Source organism: Anastrepha ludens, chromosome 6 (genome assembly GCF_028408465.1).
Source record: "Anastrepha ludens isolate Willacy chromosome 6, idAnaLude1.1, whole genome shotgun sequence".
Lineage (NCBI taxonomy): Eukaryota > Metazoa > Arthropoda > Insecta > Diptera > Tephritidae > Anastrepha > Anastrepha ludens.
Genome location: NC_071502.1, coordinates 3,979,575 through 4,000,119, shown reverse-complemented (window position 1 = coordinate 4,000,119; position 20,545 = coordinate 3,979,575). Strand labels below are relative to the sequence as shown.

General features: G+C 36.3%; 4 protein-coding genes across 7 annotated transcripts; 3 read left to right on the top strand and 1 right to left on the bottom strand.

Moving 5' to 3' along the window:
- The first annotated feature begins 5,998 nt into the window (after positions 1-5,998).
- Positions 5,999-7,056, top strand: LOC128866075 (general odorant-binding protein 99a). Its single transcript, XM_054106569.1, has 2 exons — positions 5,999-6,181; positions 6,298-7,056. The coding sequence occupies exons 1-2, from the start codon at positions 6,140-6,142 to the stop codon at positions 6,682-6,684; spliced, it is 429 nt and encodes a 142-aa protein (XP_053962544.1). The 5' UTR covers positions 5,999-6,139; the 3' UTR covers positions 6,685-7,056.
- Positions 7,057-10,228: 3,172 nt separating this feature from the next.
- Positions 10,229-15,353, bottom strand: LOC128865912 (polyadenylate-binding protein 2). 3 transcript variants are annotated; one of them, XM_054106317.1, is made up of 6 exons: positions 15,189-15,353; positions 14,683-14,938; positions 13,927-14,325; positions 13,712-13,845; positions 13,579-13,646; positions 10,229-11,094 (listed from the first exon to the last, which is right to left on the bottom strand). In XM_054106317.1, the coding sequence occupies exons 2-5, from the start codon at positions 14,779-14,781 to the stop codon at positions 13,604-13,606; spliced, it is 675 nt and encodes a 224-aa protein (XP_053962292.1). In that variant the 5' UTR covers positions 14,782-14,938; positions 15,189-15,353; the 3' UTR covers positions 10,229-11,094; positions 13,579-13,603. The 3 variants fall into 3 exon arrangements, with proteins under 3 accessions (XP_053962292.1, XP_053962295.1, XP_053962294.1); XM_054106320.1 differs by having other exon boundaries at positions 13,579-13,643; XM_054106319.1 differs by having other exon boundaries at positions 13,927-14,322; positions 15,189-15,352.
- Positions 15,008-18,747, top strand: LOC128865911 (snRNA-activating protein complex subunit 3). Of its 2 annotated transcripts, none has more exons than XM_054106316.1 (2): positions 15,008-15,176; positions 17,355-18,747. In XM_054106316.1, the coding sequence occupies exon 2, from the start codon at positions 17,374-17,376 to the stop codon at positions 18,625-18,627; it is 1,254 nt and encodes a 417-aa protein (XP_053962291.1). In that variant the 5' UTR covers positions 15,008-15,176; positions 17,355-17,373; the 3' UTR covers positions 18,628-18,747. The 2 variants fall into 2 exon arrangements, with proteins under 2 accessions (XP_053962291.1, XP_053962290.1); XM_054106315.1 differs by lacking the exon at positions 15,008-15,176 and adding an exon at positions 16,686-16,777.
- LOC128865913 (general transcription factor 3C polypeptide 6) lies at positions 16,511-17,224 on the top strand. The gene is made up of 2 exons (XM_054106321.1): positions 16,511-16,777; positions 16,840-17,224. The coding sequence occupies exons 1-2, from the start codon at positions 16,615-16,617 to the stop codon at positions 17,178-17,180; spliced, it is 504 nt and encodes a 167-aa protein (XP_053962296.1). The 5' UTR covers positions 16,511-16,614; the 3' UTR covers positions 17,181-17,224.
- Positions 18,748-20,545: the final 1,798 nt, after the last annotated feature.

Below are 20,545 nucleotides of genomic sequence, written 5' to 3'. Positions count from 1 at the left end.
AAGATTAGTAAATTCATATGTATGGCATGTAACATTTATACAGCGTCTACCTATACATATGTACATATGTATGTAATAATCTTTGCGTATACCTATTTAATTCTACATCTCCATACATACATTTGAATATTATGTACAAACATACATGACCATAAATATTGTACACGCATACTTCTACATAGCGACAAGTAGGTACATATATACATACATACATCCATATGTACATGTCACCGGGGGGCATTGTTTGCTCATTTATTTGACCGACTCTGCAGCGAGTATCATGCAAAAATTTCAGATGCGAATGAACACAGCTAACTGTGTTTGTATGTACGAGTATTACGCATACACTTTCATGAGTGGAAACTTTCCTTCATAAACATTTTAGTACAATTACTTAGCTCCAGAAAGTTCTTCCTATTTACGAATTTCATTCAAATTTTAATAATGCTTATTTGTATGAATACTCCAAAGCATAAATATGTCAATGCGCATGTGCATATATATGTATGTATGTATGTGGGGTACATGCATGCTTATGTTCATAGCAAAGAGTAAAACATCTTAAGGCTGTAACTGACCCTCACTTGACTTTGACGATAGCTCGGTGTATTTTTTTAAGTAAAAAATAAATTTAAATTTAGCTAAATAAATTTAATATTTATTTAAAAATAATAAAATTTTGTGAAGATAATGTCAAATGCTTCCGCAGGAGTGTGCGCTATTTCATGTGTAAAAATTATTTAAGGGGTATCGTTTTTTTTTCCTTTTTTGATATTCTCAAAGCTTACCCTTTCGAGAATATGTCCTTAAAAGGATTTGTTAAAATTTTAATTATTTATTTCCAGAGATGTAGCTATTTTAGTGTCACGACTTCTAACCTGGCTCGGCTGGAACGCCACAGGGCGTAATTGCACCCAAAACTTTAAACGCGTTTTTCTCGAAACTACATATATCAGAATGTTTACCTTGATTTCTCAGGTTCTACTTAACCGATTTACTTGAAATTTGATGTTAGCCTTCTCAATATACATATATGTATATCTATCGTACTTACTATTATAAACAAAATAAACATTAGTAGTAAATAAATTTATCATTTTTTCGGGCAGCCGTAATGTGGGCAAAAAAAAAATTTTTTTGACTTTTTTGTAGTAAGTACGATAGCAGCATTCACCAAGAATAATAATCTTTTTTATTTTTTTGTTTCAGATTATTAGAACGCTTGCAATCGTGGTAGGTGTGGCGCGCCATTTTTTGTTAACCCCCCACTTCAACAACTTATACATAACTTTTCAAGTTTTTCGTATTTTGAGATTTTTAATTTTTTTATGTATTTTTAAAACATTAATAAATATCCTAGTAAAAAATGGATGTAAAAATATTTTTTATTTTTTATTTATAGCATCCGAAAAAACACCTCATATGCATGCCTCTACACTAGAATACACCCTTAAATACAAGGCCTACATAATTATGAATGATTTTCATGATGCTTAAAACGTTAAACTTAATGTTTTAATATTTACTATTATTAATTAATTTAAATGTTAAATTTTATTGAAATCTATTATATTTAAATTAGAATTTAATTAGAACCAAAAAAGTTGTCAGATTGACTAAAAATTGTTAAAAGCTGTTTAGAAATAAGCTGAAATAAATAGTAAATACTTTATCGAATGAGACTTACCAAGAACTTCAAGAAAACTCGAAATATTTTAATAATTTTCGTCATGAAGATTGTACAATATAACTTAGCAATTCTTAATTTTTGCTAAGATTATATAGAGGAGGCTGTACCGAATCTTCTAAGAGGCAATGCTTTCAGTTGACATATGTACATATGTATGTATGTCATGGCGGTACCCACACAATCACGGGTGTTTGGGGGATCGGGTACTTTTTCCCCCGGGCCCGGAGTTTTCAGAGGGGCCCGGACTCGAGGGTAATACGCATTTTGATAAATAAAAACAATTTGAAGGGGCCCGCATCTCAAGTTTCCCCCGGGGCCCGAATACTCTCTCCACGGCCCTGTGTATATGTGAAAACAAAACTAAATATTTTTGTATACCATTATGATTGAATATTTTTAGGATTCCATATCCGAATTTGAGGTATTGTGATCTTCAGGAGGTAAGTGCCTTTGTGCGAAGTATTCTCCAGGACACAGTTGGGGCTTATTTATACTGTTCTGACATCGGTATCATGAGAATTTCTTTAATTTTTCCTGTAACAAAGGTGTAGGCATTTTTTTCTTATAGTGTACATTAGGGCGGGTCGATTGAAAAATCGCTCATTGCTCTGTGAAAATCGTATACCTCTAAAACGAATTCTGATGTCCCCCAATTTGGGTCGATCGAAAAATCCCACTTTGACCCATTTAGAGTGCTCCAATCGAGCCCAAATGTATGACCGACCTCCACTAACTTTGGACGGCCGATCCACCCATGCCAGTGGCACACCCCCTGGAACTCCCCCCATACAATCATTTCAAAATATCACCATGAGAAAAGAAAATAAAAAGTTCGACCCAAATTGGGGGACATCAGAATTCGTTTTAGAGGTATGGTTCCTTCGGCAAAGATTCTTATTTTGATCCCTAGAATATGATTTTCACAGAACAATGGGTGATTTTTTGGCCTCCCCACAATTCGACCCGGCCTAGTGTACATCCTGCAAATGTGTTGACGGAGTGTATCTAATATGAGTTTTTGAGTTGCCATTATAAGCATAAAGTCTCGACCATTTGAATACTGTAGTATTTTTAAAAGCGTATGTATTAGATTGTCTCTAAAATCAAGGAAACCAATATTTTTGGATAATTTATCTTCTTATCTTCGTCGTCGTAGCCGAATGGGTTGGTGCGTGACTACCATTCGGAATTCACAGAGAGAATGTAGGTTCGAATCTCGGTGAAACACCAAAATTAAGAAAAACATTTTTCTAATAGCGGTCCCCCTCGGCAGGCAATGGCAAACCTCCGAGTGTATTTCTGCCATGAAAAAGCTCCTCATAAAAAAAAATATATCTGCCGTTCGGAGCCGGCTTGAAACTGTAGGTGCCTCCATTTATGGAACAACATCAACACGCACACCACAAATAGGAGAAGGAGCTCGGCCAAACACCCAAAAAGGGTGTACGCGCAAATTATCTATATATATATATATCTTCTTATAAATGTAATAAGAATTGCATACAGAAATATCTAATAGATGGAATAGAACCTTCTTGTACCAACGGATAAGTTTTTTAGGTGAGGAATAATAAGATATTATGTAATCACATCTGTATATGCCAGACATATTTGCGTTATAATTAACAATCTCTATTGGCTTTTTCTTCGAGGAATATAGTAATTTATTCTGCACGTCAATCATTTTAGAATGGTTTTCCGTTGTGATACAAAGCACATCCCGCTTGTCTTTTAATTTACTAAAATGAATTGAAATAATTTCAAACATCGCATACGCTTATGTAAAGTAATTTTTCTTCAAGAAAGTTACTATTTAGAAGAAAGTTAGTAGAAAAGCTAGTTTCAAAATGAATATTGGGTAGTCGAAAAAGTCTTTTCGTATTTTGTCAATAGATGTCGTTGGAGTCATCTATCTCCAGTGCTACCAATCACATTGTGTCATATCATATGGTGTTAGAAAGGTGACATTTTAAGCTTCATTTAACCAAAAACAAATTAAATTCGGAGAAGTTGAAAAAGAGTTATAGCTGTTCAAAAATGAGTGAAAATAATGAAGAAATTCGCTATATTTTGAAATTTTTGTATAAAAAAGGGAAGAATGCCACGCAAGCCACCAATGAAATTTGTGAAGTTTACGGAGACGATGCTGTATCAGTTCGTGTAGCACAACAATGGTTCGCTCGCTTCCGTTCTGGAAATTTCGATGTGAAAGATGCACCTCGCTCCGGTCGACCGAAATCGAAAAAAAACGGCCAGAACTGATCAGCAGAAAGGGTGTCGTTTTCCATCACGACAACGCTAGGCCACACACATCTTTGATGACTCGGCAAAAACTGGGTGAGCTTGGCTGGGAAGTTTTGATGCATCCACCATATAGCCCTGACCTAGCACCTTAATGGAGTAAAGTTGGCTTCAAAAGAAGCCTGTGAAAATTAATTGTCACAGTTTTTCGCCGAGAAACCACAAAAGTTTTACACTGATGGAATAATGTCTCTAGAAGAAAAATGTCAAAAGGTGGTCGACCAAAATGGTACATATTTGGTTTAATAAAGTTCATTATAAATACAATATAAAAAAAATGAGTTGAAGTTTGATTAGAAATACGAAAAGACTTTTTCGACTACCCAATATTTTTAAGCTGATTGAACTGTATGTAGACTTTTATCATACCGCTTTTTTGTTGTTTTGTAAATTTTTTTTTTTATAAATCAAGTGAAATAATTTAAATTTTGTAAATTTATAAATAAATACGAATTCGGAAAAAATCGATATCAACAGGTGTTTCAAGTATTTTATAACTTCTGAGAAATAAGAAAATATACTGATGTATGTAGATGGCGGCCGCCGTAGCCGAATGGGTTGGTGCGTGATTACCATTCGGAATTCATAGAGAGAATGTAGGTTCGAATCTCGGTGAAACATCAAAATTAAGAAAAACATTTTTCTAATAGCGGTCCCCCTCGGCAGGCAATGGCAAACCTCCGAGTGTATTTCTGCCATGAAAAAGCTCCTCATAAAAATATCTGCCGTTCGGAGTCGGCTTAAATAGGAGGAGGAGCTCGGCCAAACACCCAAAAAGGGTGTACGCGCCAATTATATATATATACAATATATATATATGTAGACTTAAGTTCTCCACGGCACATTTTTGTTTTTATTATTAATTATTTATTATTTATTTAAGTCAAACGTAGGCTGTTTTTAAAATTATTGAAAAAGATAATTAAATCCTAGATAAAAGAATTAATAATCAAACTAAAATTATATCTAGTTAGTAGTAAAGAAGTTGAAGTTGTAGAAGGTATCAAAGAAAAAGATAAAAATAAATTGCTTTATGTTATCAAAATGAACACTTCTCGTTGAACGAGACATTGTACCAGGTTAACTGAAGCTTATGAAATGACCTAACTATTAGCTAACTAATAAATCTGCACCAATTAGCAAATGAGGCAATTTTCGTGAGAAATCATATTACTAAATTTGTCCCCCAACGTGAGTACATACTATATATACATATGTATGTATATACATACACACATCCATTGTTGATAGTTCTTTGAGACAACAAATTAATTCAAACCTCAACAGATCGTAATTAGTTATTTGTTTGGCCCGCGATATTTCTAGATTTGCATACATACATACATGTACACATACATGCCTACATACATATGTATGTGCATAGATAGTGTATATATGTATATACATAGATATACTTTTATACGTATTCATGGTTTATGCATATTGCAATTAAGTCCATTACAAATTGAAAATTTTCCAAATTTCGTTACGATTTGAGGAGATCAACAACTGTCTGTGCATACATATGTATGTGCATATGTACGAATTTGTGTGCGACGCATCCACTTTAGAGCATACTAAAGCGGCAGCTATTAAATCCAACACAATCAGCCTGTATATAGAGAGAGCGATTATGTCGAGATTGTTTTGTATTAACAGGGTAAATGTTGTTTTCGGTCCCTATTACTAACTGTGCGAATACGCTACCGAATAGCAAGAAGCGCTCAAACGCACACACATTCCAACATGACAGTGATAAACAAATTGCACTTGAATGCTCGCTCCTGCAGCTCAATCACTTAGCCCACATACAAACATACATATGTGTGTGCACAACACAACTACCTACAAATGGATGCCATAATAAAGCATACAATCGAGACACACACTCATCTATGCATGTACAATATGCGTGTACATAAGTACATATGTACATACGAGCAGCGCACTGGCGATGGAATTGGCAACCACATCACCCACTCAGTTGACATGGAGGCACTGGTTTTTATCGGACAAACTATATAAGGCAAAGTTCTATTTGAAAATTTTATCAGTCAGTTTTCGAATTTTCAGACGTTTACGATTGCACTAGCAACCAATTCAGATATCCTTAGAAACCTTAAACAAGAATTACGAATTTTAATCAAAATGAAGTATATTATCGCCGTTTTACTCGCATTGTTCGCTTTAGTAAGGAGTCACTAAGAATTTACTAAAAACTACATAAATAACTATTAAATAACTATCCTTATTGTGTTTTCGTTTTTCCTTGCCCTCTCAACTTTTCCTTCCCCATTTCATTACAGGCCGCTGCCCAGGAGTACAAGGTACGTAATCAGGATGATTTGCTGAAGGCGCGCAAAGAATGTATGGAAGCGAAGAAGGTCCCAGCAGATCACATTGAGAAGTACAAGAAGTTCGAGTTCCCCGATGATGAGGTGACGCGATGCTACATTGAGTGCGTTTTCAACAAATTCCAACTATTCAGTCCTACCGAAGGTTTCAAGACACAAAATCTGGTTGCTCAACTTGGCCACAATAAGGAAAACAAAGATGCTCTGAAAGCCGATATTGAGAAGTGCGCTGACAAGAATGAACAGAAATCTGATTCGTGTACATGGGCCTACCGTGGATTCAAGTGCTTCATCAGCAAGAACTTATCGCTGGTACAAGAAAGCCTCAAGAAGAACTAGATGCGTTCACATGTGAAGAGTTGCCGGTGCCAAATCCCAAAAACAACACACAAACAAACACAAAGTACAATCTTAAGACCAATGGAACTATGCAGAGGTGTGCTACCAACAACAACTACATCACAATCACAGCGAATATGGTTATGCCCATACTATAAGTTACGAGGCGCACGGCAAGCAGTTGAAATGTTGGGGGAAATAAAATAAAACAAATAAACATATGAAATAGTACGGTTGAATCATCTTGAAACGTCCTGTTATTTTCGCATTTAACTACTCTTATTTTGTTCACACATAAATTATATTTCATTCATTTGATGTTAATAAACTTTCACGAATAAAAATGAAATGAATTACGATGAGCAAAACAAATTTCAGATATTTTACTGCCTATTTTAGTAGCCTTTAAGTGTTAATTTCATTGATATTCTCTGATAATTACATTGAAATTCGCTCAGAAGTGAATTACAAAACCTGCCCGATGGCCGCATTTTGGCAACTCCTTTTACTGCTCTTCGAACTATATCTGGCACCGAATTACTGAGAAAGGGTAAACAATCCGAAGTGGCGAGTGAAATTCGAAGAAGTGAATGGCAATGGATCGGCCATACCCTGAGGAAGAGTGACGACAACATCGCCAAACAGACGCTGCGATGGAACTCCCTCCAACAGACAGCACGAAATGTAGGCTGGCCTCAAACCACCTATCGCCGTTCAACGGAGGCGGAATGAGGTTTTTTGAATAAGACTTGCAATGAACTTAGAGCCCTTTCACAAAACGGTGTTCGATGGCGAATAGGAGTTATGGATGCCTTATGCTCCAACTAGGAGTTAGAGATCCTATATATCTATACTATAAAGGTGAATGTCTGTACGTTGTCCGCGCATCACTACGATACGACAACACCAAATGACGTAAAAATTTTTATACATTCATATTTTCACCCAATGAAGGTTATAGGCATGTTTTTATGATGGAACTCCCTTCCCACAACGCCCAGGCCGCGCCACCACTCTCATTTGTCACTAATAATCGAATATTTGCTTAAATTGAATCTAAAAAATCTTAGTTTTTCCTATTTCCCACTATTTATAGCCTACTCTAGACTTCATAATCCGCATAAGCTATTCAACTATGACCCAAATGCAAAGTTCAAAAAAGGTCTGAGATAGAAAATTAATAAAAATAATTTTGGTTGATATTTTTCTGATTGGTTGTTTTGGTTTTATTCAACGAGGCATAGCAACGGATGCCGGGTATTGTAATCAGGCCCGACGAGAGGGGGGGGATCGGGTACTTTTTCCCCCGGGCCCGGATATGCTCTCCACGGCCCTGATTGTAATAGTATGGTTATTAATAAAAAAATATTTTCTATGAAATTATTGTTTGTAATTCTTTTATATACATATCCTAGATCCCTCAAAACTACTGTGCTTTTGTTCTAAATAACTTTAAATAAATAATTATCTTAATTAATACGTTTATTACTTTCGAAATCCACTTTAAAATTATTCTTAGTAAAATATTTTCATATGAAAAGATTTATGAGACAAACTGTAAGTGTACATATTATGTATATACAGGGTCCGGCACTCGAAACCAACTTCAGACCGCTCGCGCAGCTGATGCACGGGCATCAGTTGTCCGCTAGTTGACTAAATGACAGTCCAGAGTATTGTTTACAAGTGCGCGGCAACATTTAGCCGAGAGTAAACGCGAATTAAGAAAATCAGTAATCACGTCACGTGAAATGGTTCAAAAGTCTGAATGTAGCACCTGAAAAATTATCTCAAAATCAAGCCTTACAAGATCCAAAAGGCGCATGATCTCACACCAAAGCAACAAGTCAGACTTGAGGGAACGAAGGAGTTGTTTTCTTGGCCGAAAGCTGTCGATTTCCGAACATTGTGTTTTCTGGCGAGAAAATTTTTCATATTGAGAAATTCGTAAACTCCCAAAACGATAGGGTTTGTTTGACCGACCGTTCATACGAGAATTTGAATCATCGATTGGCTACCGCTTGGGCTTTCATTCCAATTTTATTAACCCTTTAAGCGTTTATGTCAAGTATACTCGTCATGAAATGATGGAATTTTTTTGTTAAATGTCGATTATGCGCGACAGTCAATATACTAGTCATCGCCTACATAATATAAGAAGGTACACCCGAGCACATTTTCAAAATAAACCAAAACTCTTAAAGGGTCAAGTGAATCAAATCGTATCTTTGCAACAGAAGCTCTGTCGGGACATCGTGGGTCCCTTAAGACAGCACTTTAGAACATAGAATATATGTAGGTATTTCATCTCGGGTTCAGTTCTCTAGCAGGTTATTGAAGTTAAGTCCTTTATTTCAACGAAAAATTAAATTTCGTCACATATCCGTGATATCGTCCCTAAAACGAAGCTTTCGTTTGGCGTAGCAGTTCGACCCCATATACTTAGTCCTCCCATAAGTTCTGTTACAAGTTAAGTCCGTTATAGATGTGAAGTTAGTTTTATTTAATCATGTAAATATTAAAAACAAATAATTTTCAGCCTTCAAACGATTAGGCCTTTCAGCTATTGCACCACGGTCGGTTTCCATGGATATTGACGTCGCTGCTCGAACTAATGATTGAGACTCTCCAAATTTCTGTGAAGTGTTTGACAGCTGATGTTCTCCAATTCTGACCATAAACTTTAGTCCAATGGATTCAGATCTTGACTTCCACACGGTCAATCTTCTCGGCTATGCACCCAAGAATATTGTTTTTTAACCACTGCTGGGTGGTTTTAGCCTTATGGGCTGGAGCGGAATCTTGCTGGAAGATCCAACGCTCTCCATTAGAGAGAGTACTGCTCGACTGCTTCACCACACCTTCAAAGGCATATTTCTGGTACACTTTTGCCGTGGTTTAAGCCCTTTTATTAAGCGTCTTTACAAGACCCTTCTCACCAAACCATTACGGAGGTTGTATAATGTCCACGCTGAACCCTTGGAACATTTTTTGCGTCTTTAGAAGTTTTAGCATAGATTTTGTTGTTGTTGTAGCATAAACATTCCCCATACTTACATACGGGGAATGCTGCTGAAGTGGCAATCCTTAGCCGGATATAAATCCGGGTCGTTTCGGTAACGTAGAACCGACTGCCGTGGAAACGGCATAGATTTTGTCATTTTGCTTATTAAAAACTTGTTCAAGAGTGAAAATTTTCTCTTGCTTGCATCTGTCGAGTCTAATTTTCTTCAAGCGCGTTGTCAAAAGATGACCAGATGAGTGGCGGAAGGCTTTCATTTGAGTATAGTTTATGAGTAGTTAATGCATACGAACAAAGGCAAAAATAACGGACCTTTTTTTTGCGAATTTGTTCTCGCCGTTTTGATTGTAAAATTTGCCACAGAATTCATGGCAAGACTAAGTAATATCGTAGATTGAAAAATAAATAAATAAATAAATAAAAAAATTTACAGTACAACATGTTTTACATTAAATTAGAAATCATGTTGGTTGAACGCATTATATCAAACCTTTTATTTTCATAATTTTTAATAAAAACACATTATAAAACATTTTATGGTTTTATTTATTTTCATCAAAATTTATTTTGAATTCTTACTAGAAGTAGAATGTATGCATATTTTTTATATTTATTTTAAATGTAATCGATTTTTTTTTCCTAATATTTTAAACGTTATATCGTTTATTATATGTTATTTTAGTACTGCTTCTTTACTGCCTGCCATTTTTATATTTTGTTTCTTTTTCTCAAAGTTGATGTTTTTTTCGGATGTTTTCATTTTTTAATATTATCTTCATAATACATCTTTATTTGCTTTCTGGCCTTTTATATTATATTTTAATTTTTTTTCATCTTTTCACGATGCGATTTTTTCTTCTTTTCGTCTTTTGCTCTTTTGCTTTTGTTTTTTCTTCTTTATCTGCTTCTTTCTTGCATCTTTTATTTTATTATCTTTTCTTTATTTTGGCATTTTTTCTTTTGTGAGTTCTTTTCCTCTTTTGTACATCTTTAAGAACTTGTTGAATGATTAAAAGTTGGGAAATTAAAACTGTTTAAACGGGGATGTTGTTGTGTTGCTGTTCAAAAAACATTATAACCAATGAAATAATGAAAATCCATCTTTTGACTGTTTCTGTAATTTATTTCTCGTTGTATTCTTTTTTCAGGCTGTATTTATTTAGCAGTATATTTTAGTTTTACCATTTATTGTTGTTTGTTATTCGCTTTTATAAGCAATTTGGTCCTTTTTTTACAATTTTCTTTTTTTTCCTTTCTGCTGTCTACTTTTTTGTCTGATGCTCTATTTGGTCATTAAATATTTTTTGACATCTTTATTTTTAAGGAGATTGGTAACGAACGGTATGTATAATGTTTTTTGAAATCATTTTATATATTGTAAAAAAAATCTGAAATCAAATTAGTTGGATTAAAAAGGTGTTTCAAATAAATGGGATATCACAGGTGAAAGGCTTATTTTGGTGTTTTTCAAATATACTTTTTAGTGACATATGTATGTAAATGAGAAGATATTGCCGAGTAGGAAAGTTGAACAATTTTTATATACAGCTTATTATGGTGGATATTATACATATACATACAGAAGTAAATTAAACACTCATTCTATACTAATCGGGAAAAATCTTTATATAAAATAATAATAAAACGTATTGTAATGTCTTTCTATGTGTAATCCTTTTTATACATTTGTTCTACTGCCTGCACAGCTTCAACTAGAGTTCGCCTAGGCCCACGAAAAGTGCTGTTGTTTCGACGGGTTAGGCTAAAGGAAAGGGGTTTAAGATAAATAAGTTGAATTGGGAATGTAACGAGGTGCTTAGTGCCGTTTTCCACATATTTTTCATACGTTTGGTATGTGGAAGTCTAGCCTGGGTAAGAAGAAGTTGAACCTGCTACAATATCGAGAACATAGGATAGCCAGTATTACGTGGAAATTCGAACTCTTCGTCTACAATTCTTGTCTGGTCCCAGCGCCCTTCTAGTCCTCGCACACAAAATTGGTGGTGCATACTTTAATACCGGGCGACCTGTATGTTGAACACGCTTATTTGTTATTGTTGTTATAGCAGTATACAAAGCCCTGCCAGGCACCTCATTTACCAGTAGCCCGAAAACACATGCCATTTCGACAGGGTGGGTCGAAAAGGAGAAGGGTATTAGGTGAGTGGATTCAAGGAGACAGGTGAATAGATGGTTAGTGTTGTGCCCCGACATTCTAAGATCCTTCTCATCGATAAAACGGTATTGCACAATATGGTGGACTATAAACATTGTAGTCTTCATTGGTAATCAGTGGGGAACTACTAAGAAGTTTTGTTTCTTGGCCCGCAACAATCTTGTTCCAGAGTCCGTTGCAGTTAAATCGTAAGATCTTAAGGTGTATAGGAGGACCGCATTTCGCAGTGTGAAGGACGCGTGAAATTGTCTGCTACGCATGCCGCTGTTGTTGTTGTGGTCTAATGCTGGGACATGGTCGTGTCAAACTCTACAGCAGAGAGTGCAGAGCTCTACAGAACAGAGCATATCCGAAGAATTGAACTCGACTTACGTCAGGTTACGAGGTGACAGTGTTGGGGACCAAGAACCATTGGTTGGAACGGGATGATGGGAGGGTCAGCGGGATGATGGGAGAGTCAGCGGGATAAAAGGAGAGAATGATGCTGCTCCAATTGTGCCTAACGAAACGGCGCATTGTACGAAATAGAGACCTGAAGACGACAGGAGCAAGTAGACACAAACCGTGTGGCCTACTCCGTATGAGACTTAAGGCCTAAACAAGTTAAGATGACTCCACCCAGAGAAGAAGACGAGTGCCGTGTCCACGGCAGTCGGTTCTTCATTTCCACGGCAATCGGTTCTACGTTACCGAAACGACCCGGGTTTATATCCGGCCAATGATTGCCACTCCTGCAGCATTCCCCGTATGTAAGAATGGGGAATGTTTATGCTGTTACAACAACAACGAGTGCGGATGTAGCCGGTTTTGTCAAACGCAGCAGGAATAAACTTCGGGCAAAGATTAGAATCGATGCCAGCCCTAAGAAAGAATGTTTCTAGCTGCCTACCTGCATAGATAGCAAAGGGCGAGGTTCAACGAACCAGGCAGTACTAGTTTACTGAGGCGGCAACCCTTGGTTGGAAAATACTTTATTTACGATTGTAGTAGTTTTGAATAAGGACAGTAGACAAAAGTAGTTATATAGTGTTGTCTACACCTCAGCCTTACCACATCAGTAATGTTCTAGAGATTTTTCATGGATCAAATTTTCTCTGACTTCGCCAAATTCTATGCTGTTACAACAACAGATTAAGTCTGCTTTCTACACTTTTTCATTTATGAACTATCTTACTATACAAACTTGCCTAAGAATCTAAGGTTTTTTATAAACATTACTTAAGTAATGCAATGGCTTCACGCGAATATTTATAGAGAAGTAGTCAATTAGAAACCAAATAGATGTCAAATTTACTTACATATGCAAAAAATATAGCAATCCGAAAAAATAATGTAGCTCTGTTCCAGCAAATTTTTGAAAGTCTGCTTTCTCCTCTTTCATTTATTAACTATCTTACTATAAAAAAATTTGCCTAAGATGCTTTGGACCTTTTTTTTAAGTACTTAACTACCTGGTATGTAAATGTCTACGTGAAATATTTATAGTAAAATTGTAAACTAGAAACAAAAAAGGAGGTTTTAAATATATAATATATATCCAAAAAGGTAATGGTTACACTCTTCCATTAGTTATTTATAAAACTTTGTACATAAATAAAAATGTTTTTCGTTTGTTTTTGAAAATCAAACAATGGGTAATGAAACTTAAAGCCAATATAGTAGTTAAAATAGAAATTAATAAATAGAATAGACTTACCTTAGAAGTAGGAATAAAACATTAATCAGTAAGGTGCGTAGTAATTAGCACGTCCGCGATAACCCCTTCTGAAACAAAACCCGATTTAAAGTTAAAAACATATTTGCAAATATATTTTCCGCAACAGACTTACATTGGACGTCGAGAGCCACGGAAGGAAGTGTGACAACAGGCGCGAGATATACGTGCACCTCGACCACGGAAGCTACCGCGCGCGAAACGATTTGTCGTGGAGAGTCCAGGACGATTGGTGCGTTTCGACATAACCTGCAAAAACGCAAACATTCATTAGATTTTCGTTTATTATTGCACACCAATAATGCATTAGCACTACCAAAGTATACAAACCTTAATTTGTCGGCCTCTGAAAAGGGTTTCATTCATAGCTAATGCAGTCTCAACAAATTCCTTTGAGCCGAACTCAATATAAGCAAAGCCTTTGGGATGGCCATCAGCTTTGTTACATAAAATGGTCACTCGATTGATAGTACCACAACCATGAAAGTGTGATTCTAGTTCTTCAGCTGAAGCTCCATAGTCTACGTTGCCCACATATACGGAACGTGTATCAATTTCTTGCTTCTCTTCCATCGACAATGGCACCGTAGCCAAGCCCGTTGTCGAGCCGGCCATTTGTTTATCAACTTCAGATTGCATTTGTTTAATTTTTTCGGCCTCCTCCTCCATTTCCTTAACACGCGCCTTAATTGCCTCTAGTTCAGGATCGATTTGCATATTGGCTTCCTCCTTTTCCAAAATGGGATATGCGAAAAATCGCCACAAATGTAGGGTGCAGGATAGACAAGCACAAAGTACAAGAGAAAAAATGGATACACTTAAATAATGTATTTTGTAAATATGTAATTCACTTCTGCAAAACTGCACACGCCCAACAATGTCATCAAAAACATACAATGTAATGAGCCGCTCTTAATTTTTTTAATACAGCAGTGGCGTCTTTATGAGCTTTTGCTTAGTTTGGATTCCATCTTTTATGCAAACTCCCGCAAAACCAGTTTCTTGCAACAAATGTGGAATTACCAAACCGGAATACAAACGCCGTCGCTTCCACAAAGGTTTGCAATTTATTTTGCAGGTACTCACCTCGTTTTCGTTCATTAGTTCCGCTTCGTGCTCGCCATTTGCCTCGTCAAGATTGTCCAGAAGTTGATCTTCGTTCAACGATAAATCTTCGTCTGCCATTTTGCTAATCGATAATTTAAAGCTTCCACCAAATAAATAACCTCACAGAAAAGCTCCCCAGACGCGGTTAGCTTCACAAGTTCTCCCTTCGTTGTTGCTGTATTGTAATAAAAGAGTCTGCACGGGCTGCTCTCTCACCTCTTATTTTGCCTAAAATCTGTGACGTTCCAAAATGTTTCAGTTTTCATTTTCTTCTTTTGACAACCTAAATTCGCCCAAGATGGCGTCAGCCATTTTGAGCGAATGATTTTACGTCAATGTGTGAGTGCGAACGTGTACAAAAGAGAAATTTTGAGTGGGAAACCAAGACGGTACCAAGACCCTTTTAACAAACTATCCAACTATTTTTGCTTTTCCACCCACCGATTGCATTTAATTGCCACGTCTTCATAATCGTAAGTACTTACCGATTGATATAACAAATTTCAATTTAAATTAAAATGAACGAAACACCTCTAAATTTGCGACGTATTATATTTTTGTTCACGCACGCGAATTATTTTTACACGAAGAAAGCAAACCTCACTACCTTCACACGCCGGTTGTTCGAAAGAAACTTGTGCAGTGAAACCAGCTGTCAAATCAAAATTCGCTTTTGCCGTATCTCATTTACTCGTTTGTAATAGATCTTTATGAATATGAGAGTTTGCTTGGTTAAAATTATAAGGCATTCATCTCAGCGTGTAAAAGCCATTGTAAAGCTTACCACACTATAAAACAACTGTTAAAAAAAAGTTAGAAATTTAAGAGTAAACAATAACACAACACTAAAATATCAGTTAATAAATAATTTTATAAAATTTTACTAGGGTATTTTATTTACTGGATTTATGTTCTTGAAAAAAAAAATGTAACCCCATTTTATTTCTTTCTACCCCAAATCAAATTTTGAATATCATATTTTTGTCACTTGTGAGTTCTAACGAACTTTTGTACAGGCATAAATTAAAATCACGTGAACAACGCTACCGTCACGGTAGAAACTATTGCACTTTTGGCTGGTCAAAGAGCAACATTTTGAGAAAAAAGCACGTAACTCTATGAACAAGACAATATACACCTGCCAGAAAAAGTATCCGTACACAGAGAAATGAAATGTTTTGTATATAAATGTACAGAAATTGTAGAAAAATTACTGACTAAACATTTCTCATAAAAGTTTTAGTTTTTTACAATGAATTGCTTAATATGTTGCTTTCATTTCTTTGTGTACTGATACTTTTCCTGGAAGGTATATATATATATATATACGTATATATATATATTAGCCTACCATATTTTTATAGTTGTAGAATCGATATCACCATCTATAGGTGATATAGGTGCTTACCTTGCTTAGGAATATGTTGAAAAAAGTATAAGTAGCTCTGGTGAAGAACAGAATATTTTGGCATTCACGTGAGACAAATTTGGAAAGATAATACACACTTGTATACTAATAATTTCCCGATTCTCTCATTTTCTTCGTCACTCTCTATGATTTTTCGAAGACTTACTGGTTTTGTCAAATGATTTGACGTACTGGCCAATTTGGCAACGTTTCGTTGTATCTCGCAAAAAAAGCACTAGCCCTGTCTAGTAGACCGTGCAGTTAATATGTACGTTACGTAATGCATTACGATAACAGAAAACGCTATTACATTATAATGTCCACAAACAGTACCTAGCTACTTGTACCGATAATACAATATGTCAAAATAAAAACATCACCGACCGTAAGTCAGCTGTTGTCAGATTAAATGTTTAGGCGAACTCATACATACATATAAATCAATCCGCTTTGGTATGGTTTTGGTAGAGTGTTAGACCATTTTTTTAAATTTATCATTCATAATGAATGTGGACGAAGAATCTGACTATGAAGAGGAGGAGTTTTTAATTTACGCTGACTTCAAGAATCAACTTGGCCCACTTGAACTAAACGAAAACATAGCAGTAAAAATAATTGGACTTGAAGCTGACCCAGTTGCTGAAGTGAATGGAAACATATTCAAAGGTACTTGAGCAAAAATACAATATATTGAAAGAAAAAAAAAACACATGTAAAAATATCAACAGGAACTTATGACTATCCAATGGGGACGTGTGTTTTCTTTGAAAAGGATCTAGACGCAGCTCCCTCAGATCCCTTATTTGAACAAAGCTGCCGTCAAAAATATAAATTTTTCGCAAAAACCAATAAAGTTATAAATTTTGAACGAATATTTGTGGAAAAAAAAGAATTTGAAGCAACCCAGGATAGGCCAAATATTGGAAATAATGAGTCGTCTCCCGAAAAAGGTGACGAGAGCACAGATCAAAGCCAAACTAAAACACAATCCGAGGAGGTTAATCTTCAAATAAATATGTCATACGAAGAAGCTATAAAGCAATTCCAATCATTCGATAATAACGCTTGATCCTTGAAGTTTAGCATTTAAATAAATAAAAGTTTGAATTAATTAATAAACATGTATACTTATTTATTTTTTTATATAATATTTAGAATTATATATATATTATATATATATAATATATAATTATTATACATATATATTTTTTCAATATAGAACCAATTTATATCGTCTTTGCAGTAAACTACTAATTGTCAGAATGGAAGAAATACTAGGCCAAGAGATGGAGCCTCCTCTTTCACTTCGGAAGTTTTTAAATGATTGGAGGGCATTTCTAGAACCTATGATTATACCGAAATGTCATGAAGATATTCAAAGAACAATGAATTTATCTGAAAGCCCAACACGTTTCAAAGTCGTAACCACTCAATGCTCTTTAGAGCAACTAAACCAAGAAAATGATGCCAACATTATAACATTTGAACCAGGAATTACAAACCCCTCCCGTATTCCCTTAACAGTTAATGAGACCGACTTAAAAACATATAAAGAGCTTATTACGGGTAAAAACAGCACTCAACATCGGAATCCTTTTAAACGCTCAAGGGAAACTTATGCTATGGTTGCGCTTCCAGTTCGGCAACAAAGTGAGAAATATGAATCTAGTAACTTTTACAATGACATAATTGTAAAAGTACGCATTTACCGTCCAGCACGTGTTGTTCATACTGGTCAAAGTTTAGAGAAACCTGTATTTTCCGAAGAATTTGAGTGTCTAGGCTCGAATTATCTTAGTGATTTGCGCGATAAGATATCCTGTGTGTGCAAAAAGAAACGTTTCTTCGATATTAGCAATAATCCCAATGCTGAACTACCAGTAAAGACAACAGATCCAGCATATTTCTTTATAAACAATACCTTTTATAACGACCGACGAAATTCCGACAACGCTGATTACTCAGAGGTCATTCGAAATTGGGCCAAAAAAGCCATTGGGCTTAAGGATTTACGTTTTGAAGTAGCGCAAATGGAAACTACACAATTTTTAGATTTAAATGTTAGCATAGGTTTCCCTCAATTATACCAGCATCACGGCAATTGTGAGCATGTCTTCATCATCTCCCAAGTCGAAGTGCTAACACCTGGAGTAGCGTGCAGCCAGCATCAACTATATCCGCGTCTGTGCTCTTTCGGTCATTTTAACAATCGTGTATGCAATATGTGTGGCACACGGCGGTATACATTTATTGTAACGAAAAGTGATCGTCAACTACACGATCCTGCATATGTTTGCAACAAGTGCTTCTTTGACTACCATTACATCGATGGAAAAAAAATTGGTAATTTCCAGGCCTACAGAGTGAATGAGTACAATGAAGAGGAAGAAGTAATGAACTTGAATGAAAAGACGGGAGTTGAAGAAGAGTATGCCTCGGATGAGAATGACGAATTAGCTAGTGTGCAGAGAACAAACAGCGAGGCGGAAGAAGACAAGGAGACAGTGATAGTGTAATTACTCTAGACGTAAGGTTAACGTAAGTTACTTAAAGGCTTAAAGATGTTTACACAAGCTGTCAAATTGACTGTCTCATACAGTCTCAAGCCAAATAAATGAAAGCATTACATTTTTTCATATGTTTTTCTTCTCACTTTCATTGAACTCGATAAATACTCCTTACAAAACGTAATCGCTACCTCATGGAGTGGATCCTGGCCTCCTACTCTCTCACACCTAAACAACACTTTTAAAAAGTACGCATTTATGGGAAAACATATCCTTCATATTAGTCTGGACCTAACAGCTTTACAACGTACCATATATAAGTTTTTAAAGGTACATGTCAAATAAATTTATACAAAAAATGAATATCACTTGCACAATTTCAAATTTAGAAGAAATTAATATTAGCATGATTCTCAATTTACGTAACTTAAGTTTCTTAAGGCATAAGTAATCATTAATACACATGTATCAACTGTTCGCAGGTTGCACATAAGTTTAAGTTACGTTTAGCTCTAGAATAATTACACTATTTGAAGCGCCAATGTTCGGTTTTATAAAAGAGTTACAACTAGAGATTGACCGAACATCGATTTTTAAGAGTCCAAGTAATAAACATCAATGACTTTAAAAATCCAGTATATTTTTTAATCAAAAAGCAAAACAGATACATAACTTCTTCTTCTTCTTAATTGGCGCGATAACCGCTTACGCGATTTTGGCCGAGCTTAACAAAGCGCGCCAGTCGTTTCTCTCTCGTGCTAACCGGCGCCAATTGGACACACCAAGTGAAGCCAAGTCCTTCTCCACCTGATCTTTCCAACGCAGAGGAGGCCTTCCTCTTCCTCTGCTACCACCAGCTGGTACCGCATCGAATACTTTCAAAGCCGGAGCGTTTGAATCCATTCGGACGACATGACCCAGCCAACGAACCCGCTGGATCTTTATTCGCTGCGCTATGTCTATGTCATCGTAAAGCTCATACAGCTCATCGTTCCATCGCCTGCGATATTCGCCGTTGCCAACGTGCAAAGGTCCAAAAACCTTACGCAGAATCTTTCTCTCGAACACTCCAAGCGTCGCTTCATCGGATGTTGTCATCGTCCAAGCTTCTGCGCCATAAGTTAGGACGGGATGATGAGAGTCTTGTAGAGTGTTAGTTTTGTTCGTCGAGAGAGGACTTTACTGCTCAGTTGCCTACTTAGTCCAAAGTAGCACTTGTTGGCAAGAGAGATTCTACGTTGGATTTCAAGGCTGACATTGTTATCGGTGTTAATGCTGGTTCCTAAATAAACGAAGTCTTTTACAACCTCGAAATTATAACTGTCTACAGTGACGTGGGTGCCGATACGCGAGTGCGCCGACTGTTTGTTTGAAGACAGGAGGTACTTCGTTTTGTCCTCGTTCACCACCAAACCCATTCGCTTTGCCTCTTTATCCAGTTTGGAGAAGGCAGAACTAACAGCGCGGTTGTTAAGGCCGATGATATCAAAATCATCGGCATACGCCAACAATTGTACGCTCTTATAAAATATTGTGCCTGAGCGATTAAGTTCTGCGGCTCGTACGATGCTCTCCAACATCAGGTTAAAGAAGTCACACGACAGCGAGTCACCCTGTCTGAAACCTCGTTTGGTATCAAACGGCTCGGAGAGGTCCTTCCCAATTCTGACGGCGCTGCTGGTGTTGAGCAACGTCATCTTACATAGCCGTATTAGTTTTGCGGGGATACCAAATTCAGACATAGCGGCATACAGGTAACTCCTTTCCGTACTGTCGAATGCAGCTTTGAAGTCGACGAAAAGATGGTGTGTGTCGATTCTCCTTTCATGGGTCTTTTCCAAGATTTGGCGTATTGTGAATATTTGGTCGATGGTAGACTTTCCAGGTCTGAAGCCACACTGATAAGGTCCAATCAGCTGGTTGACGG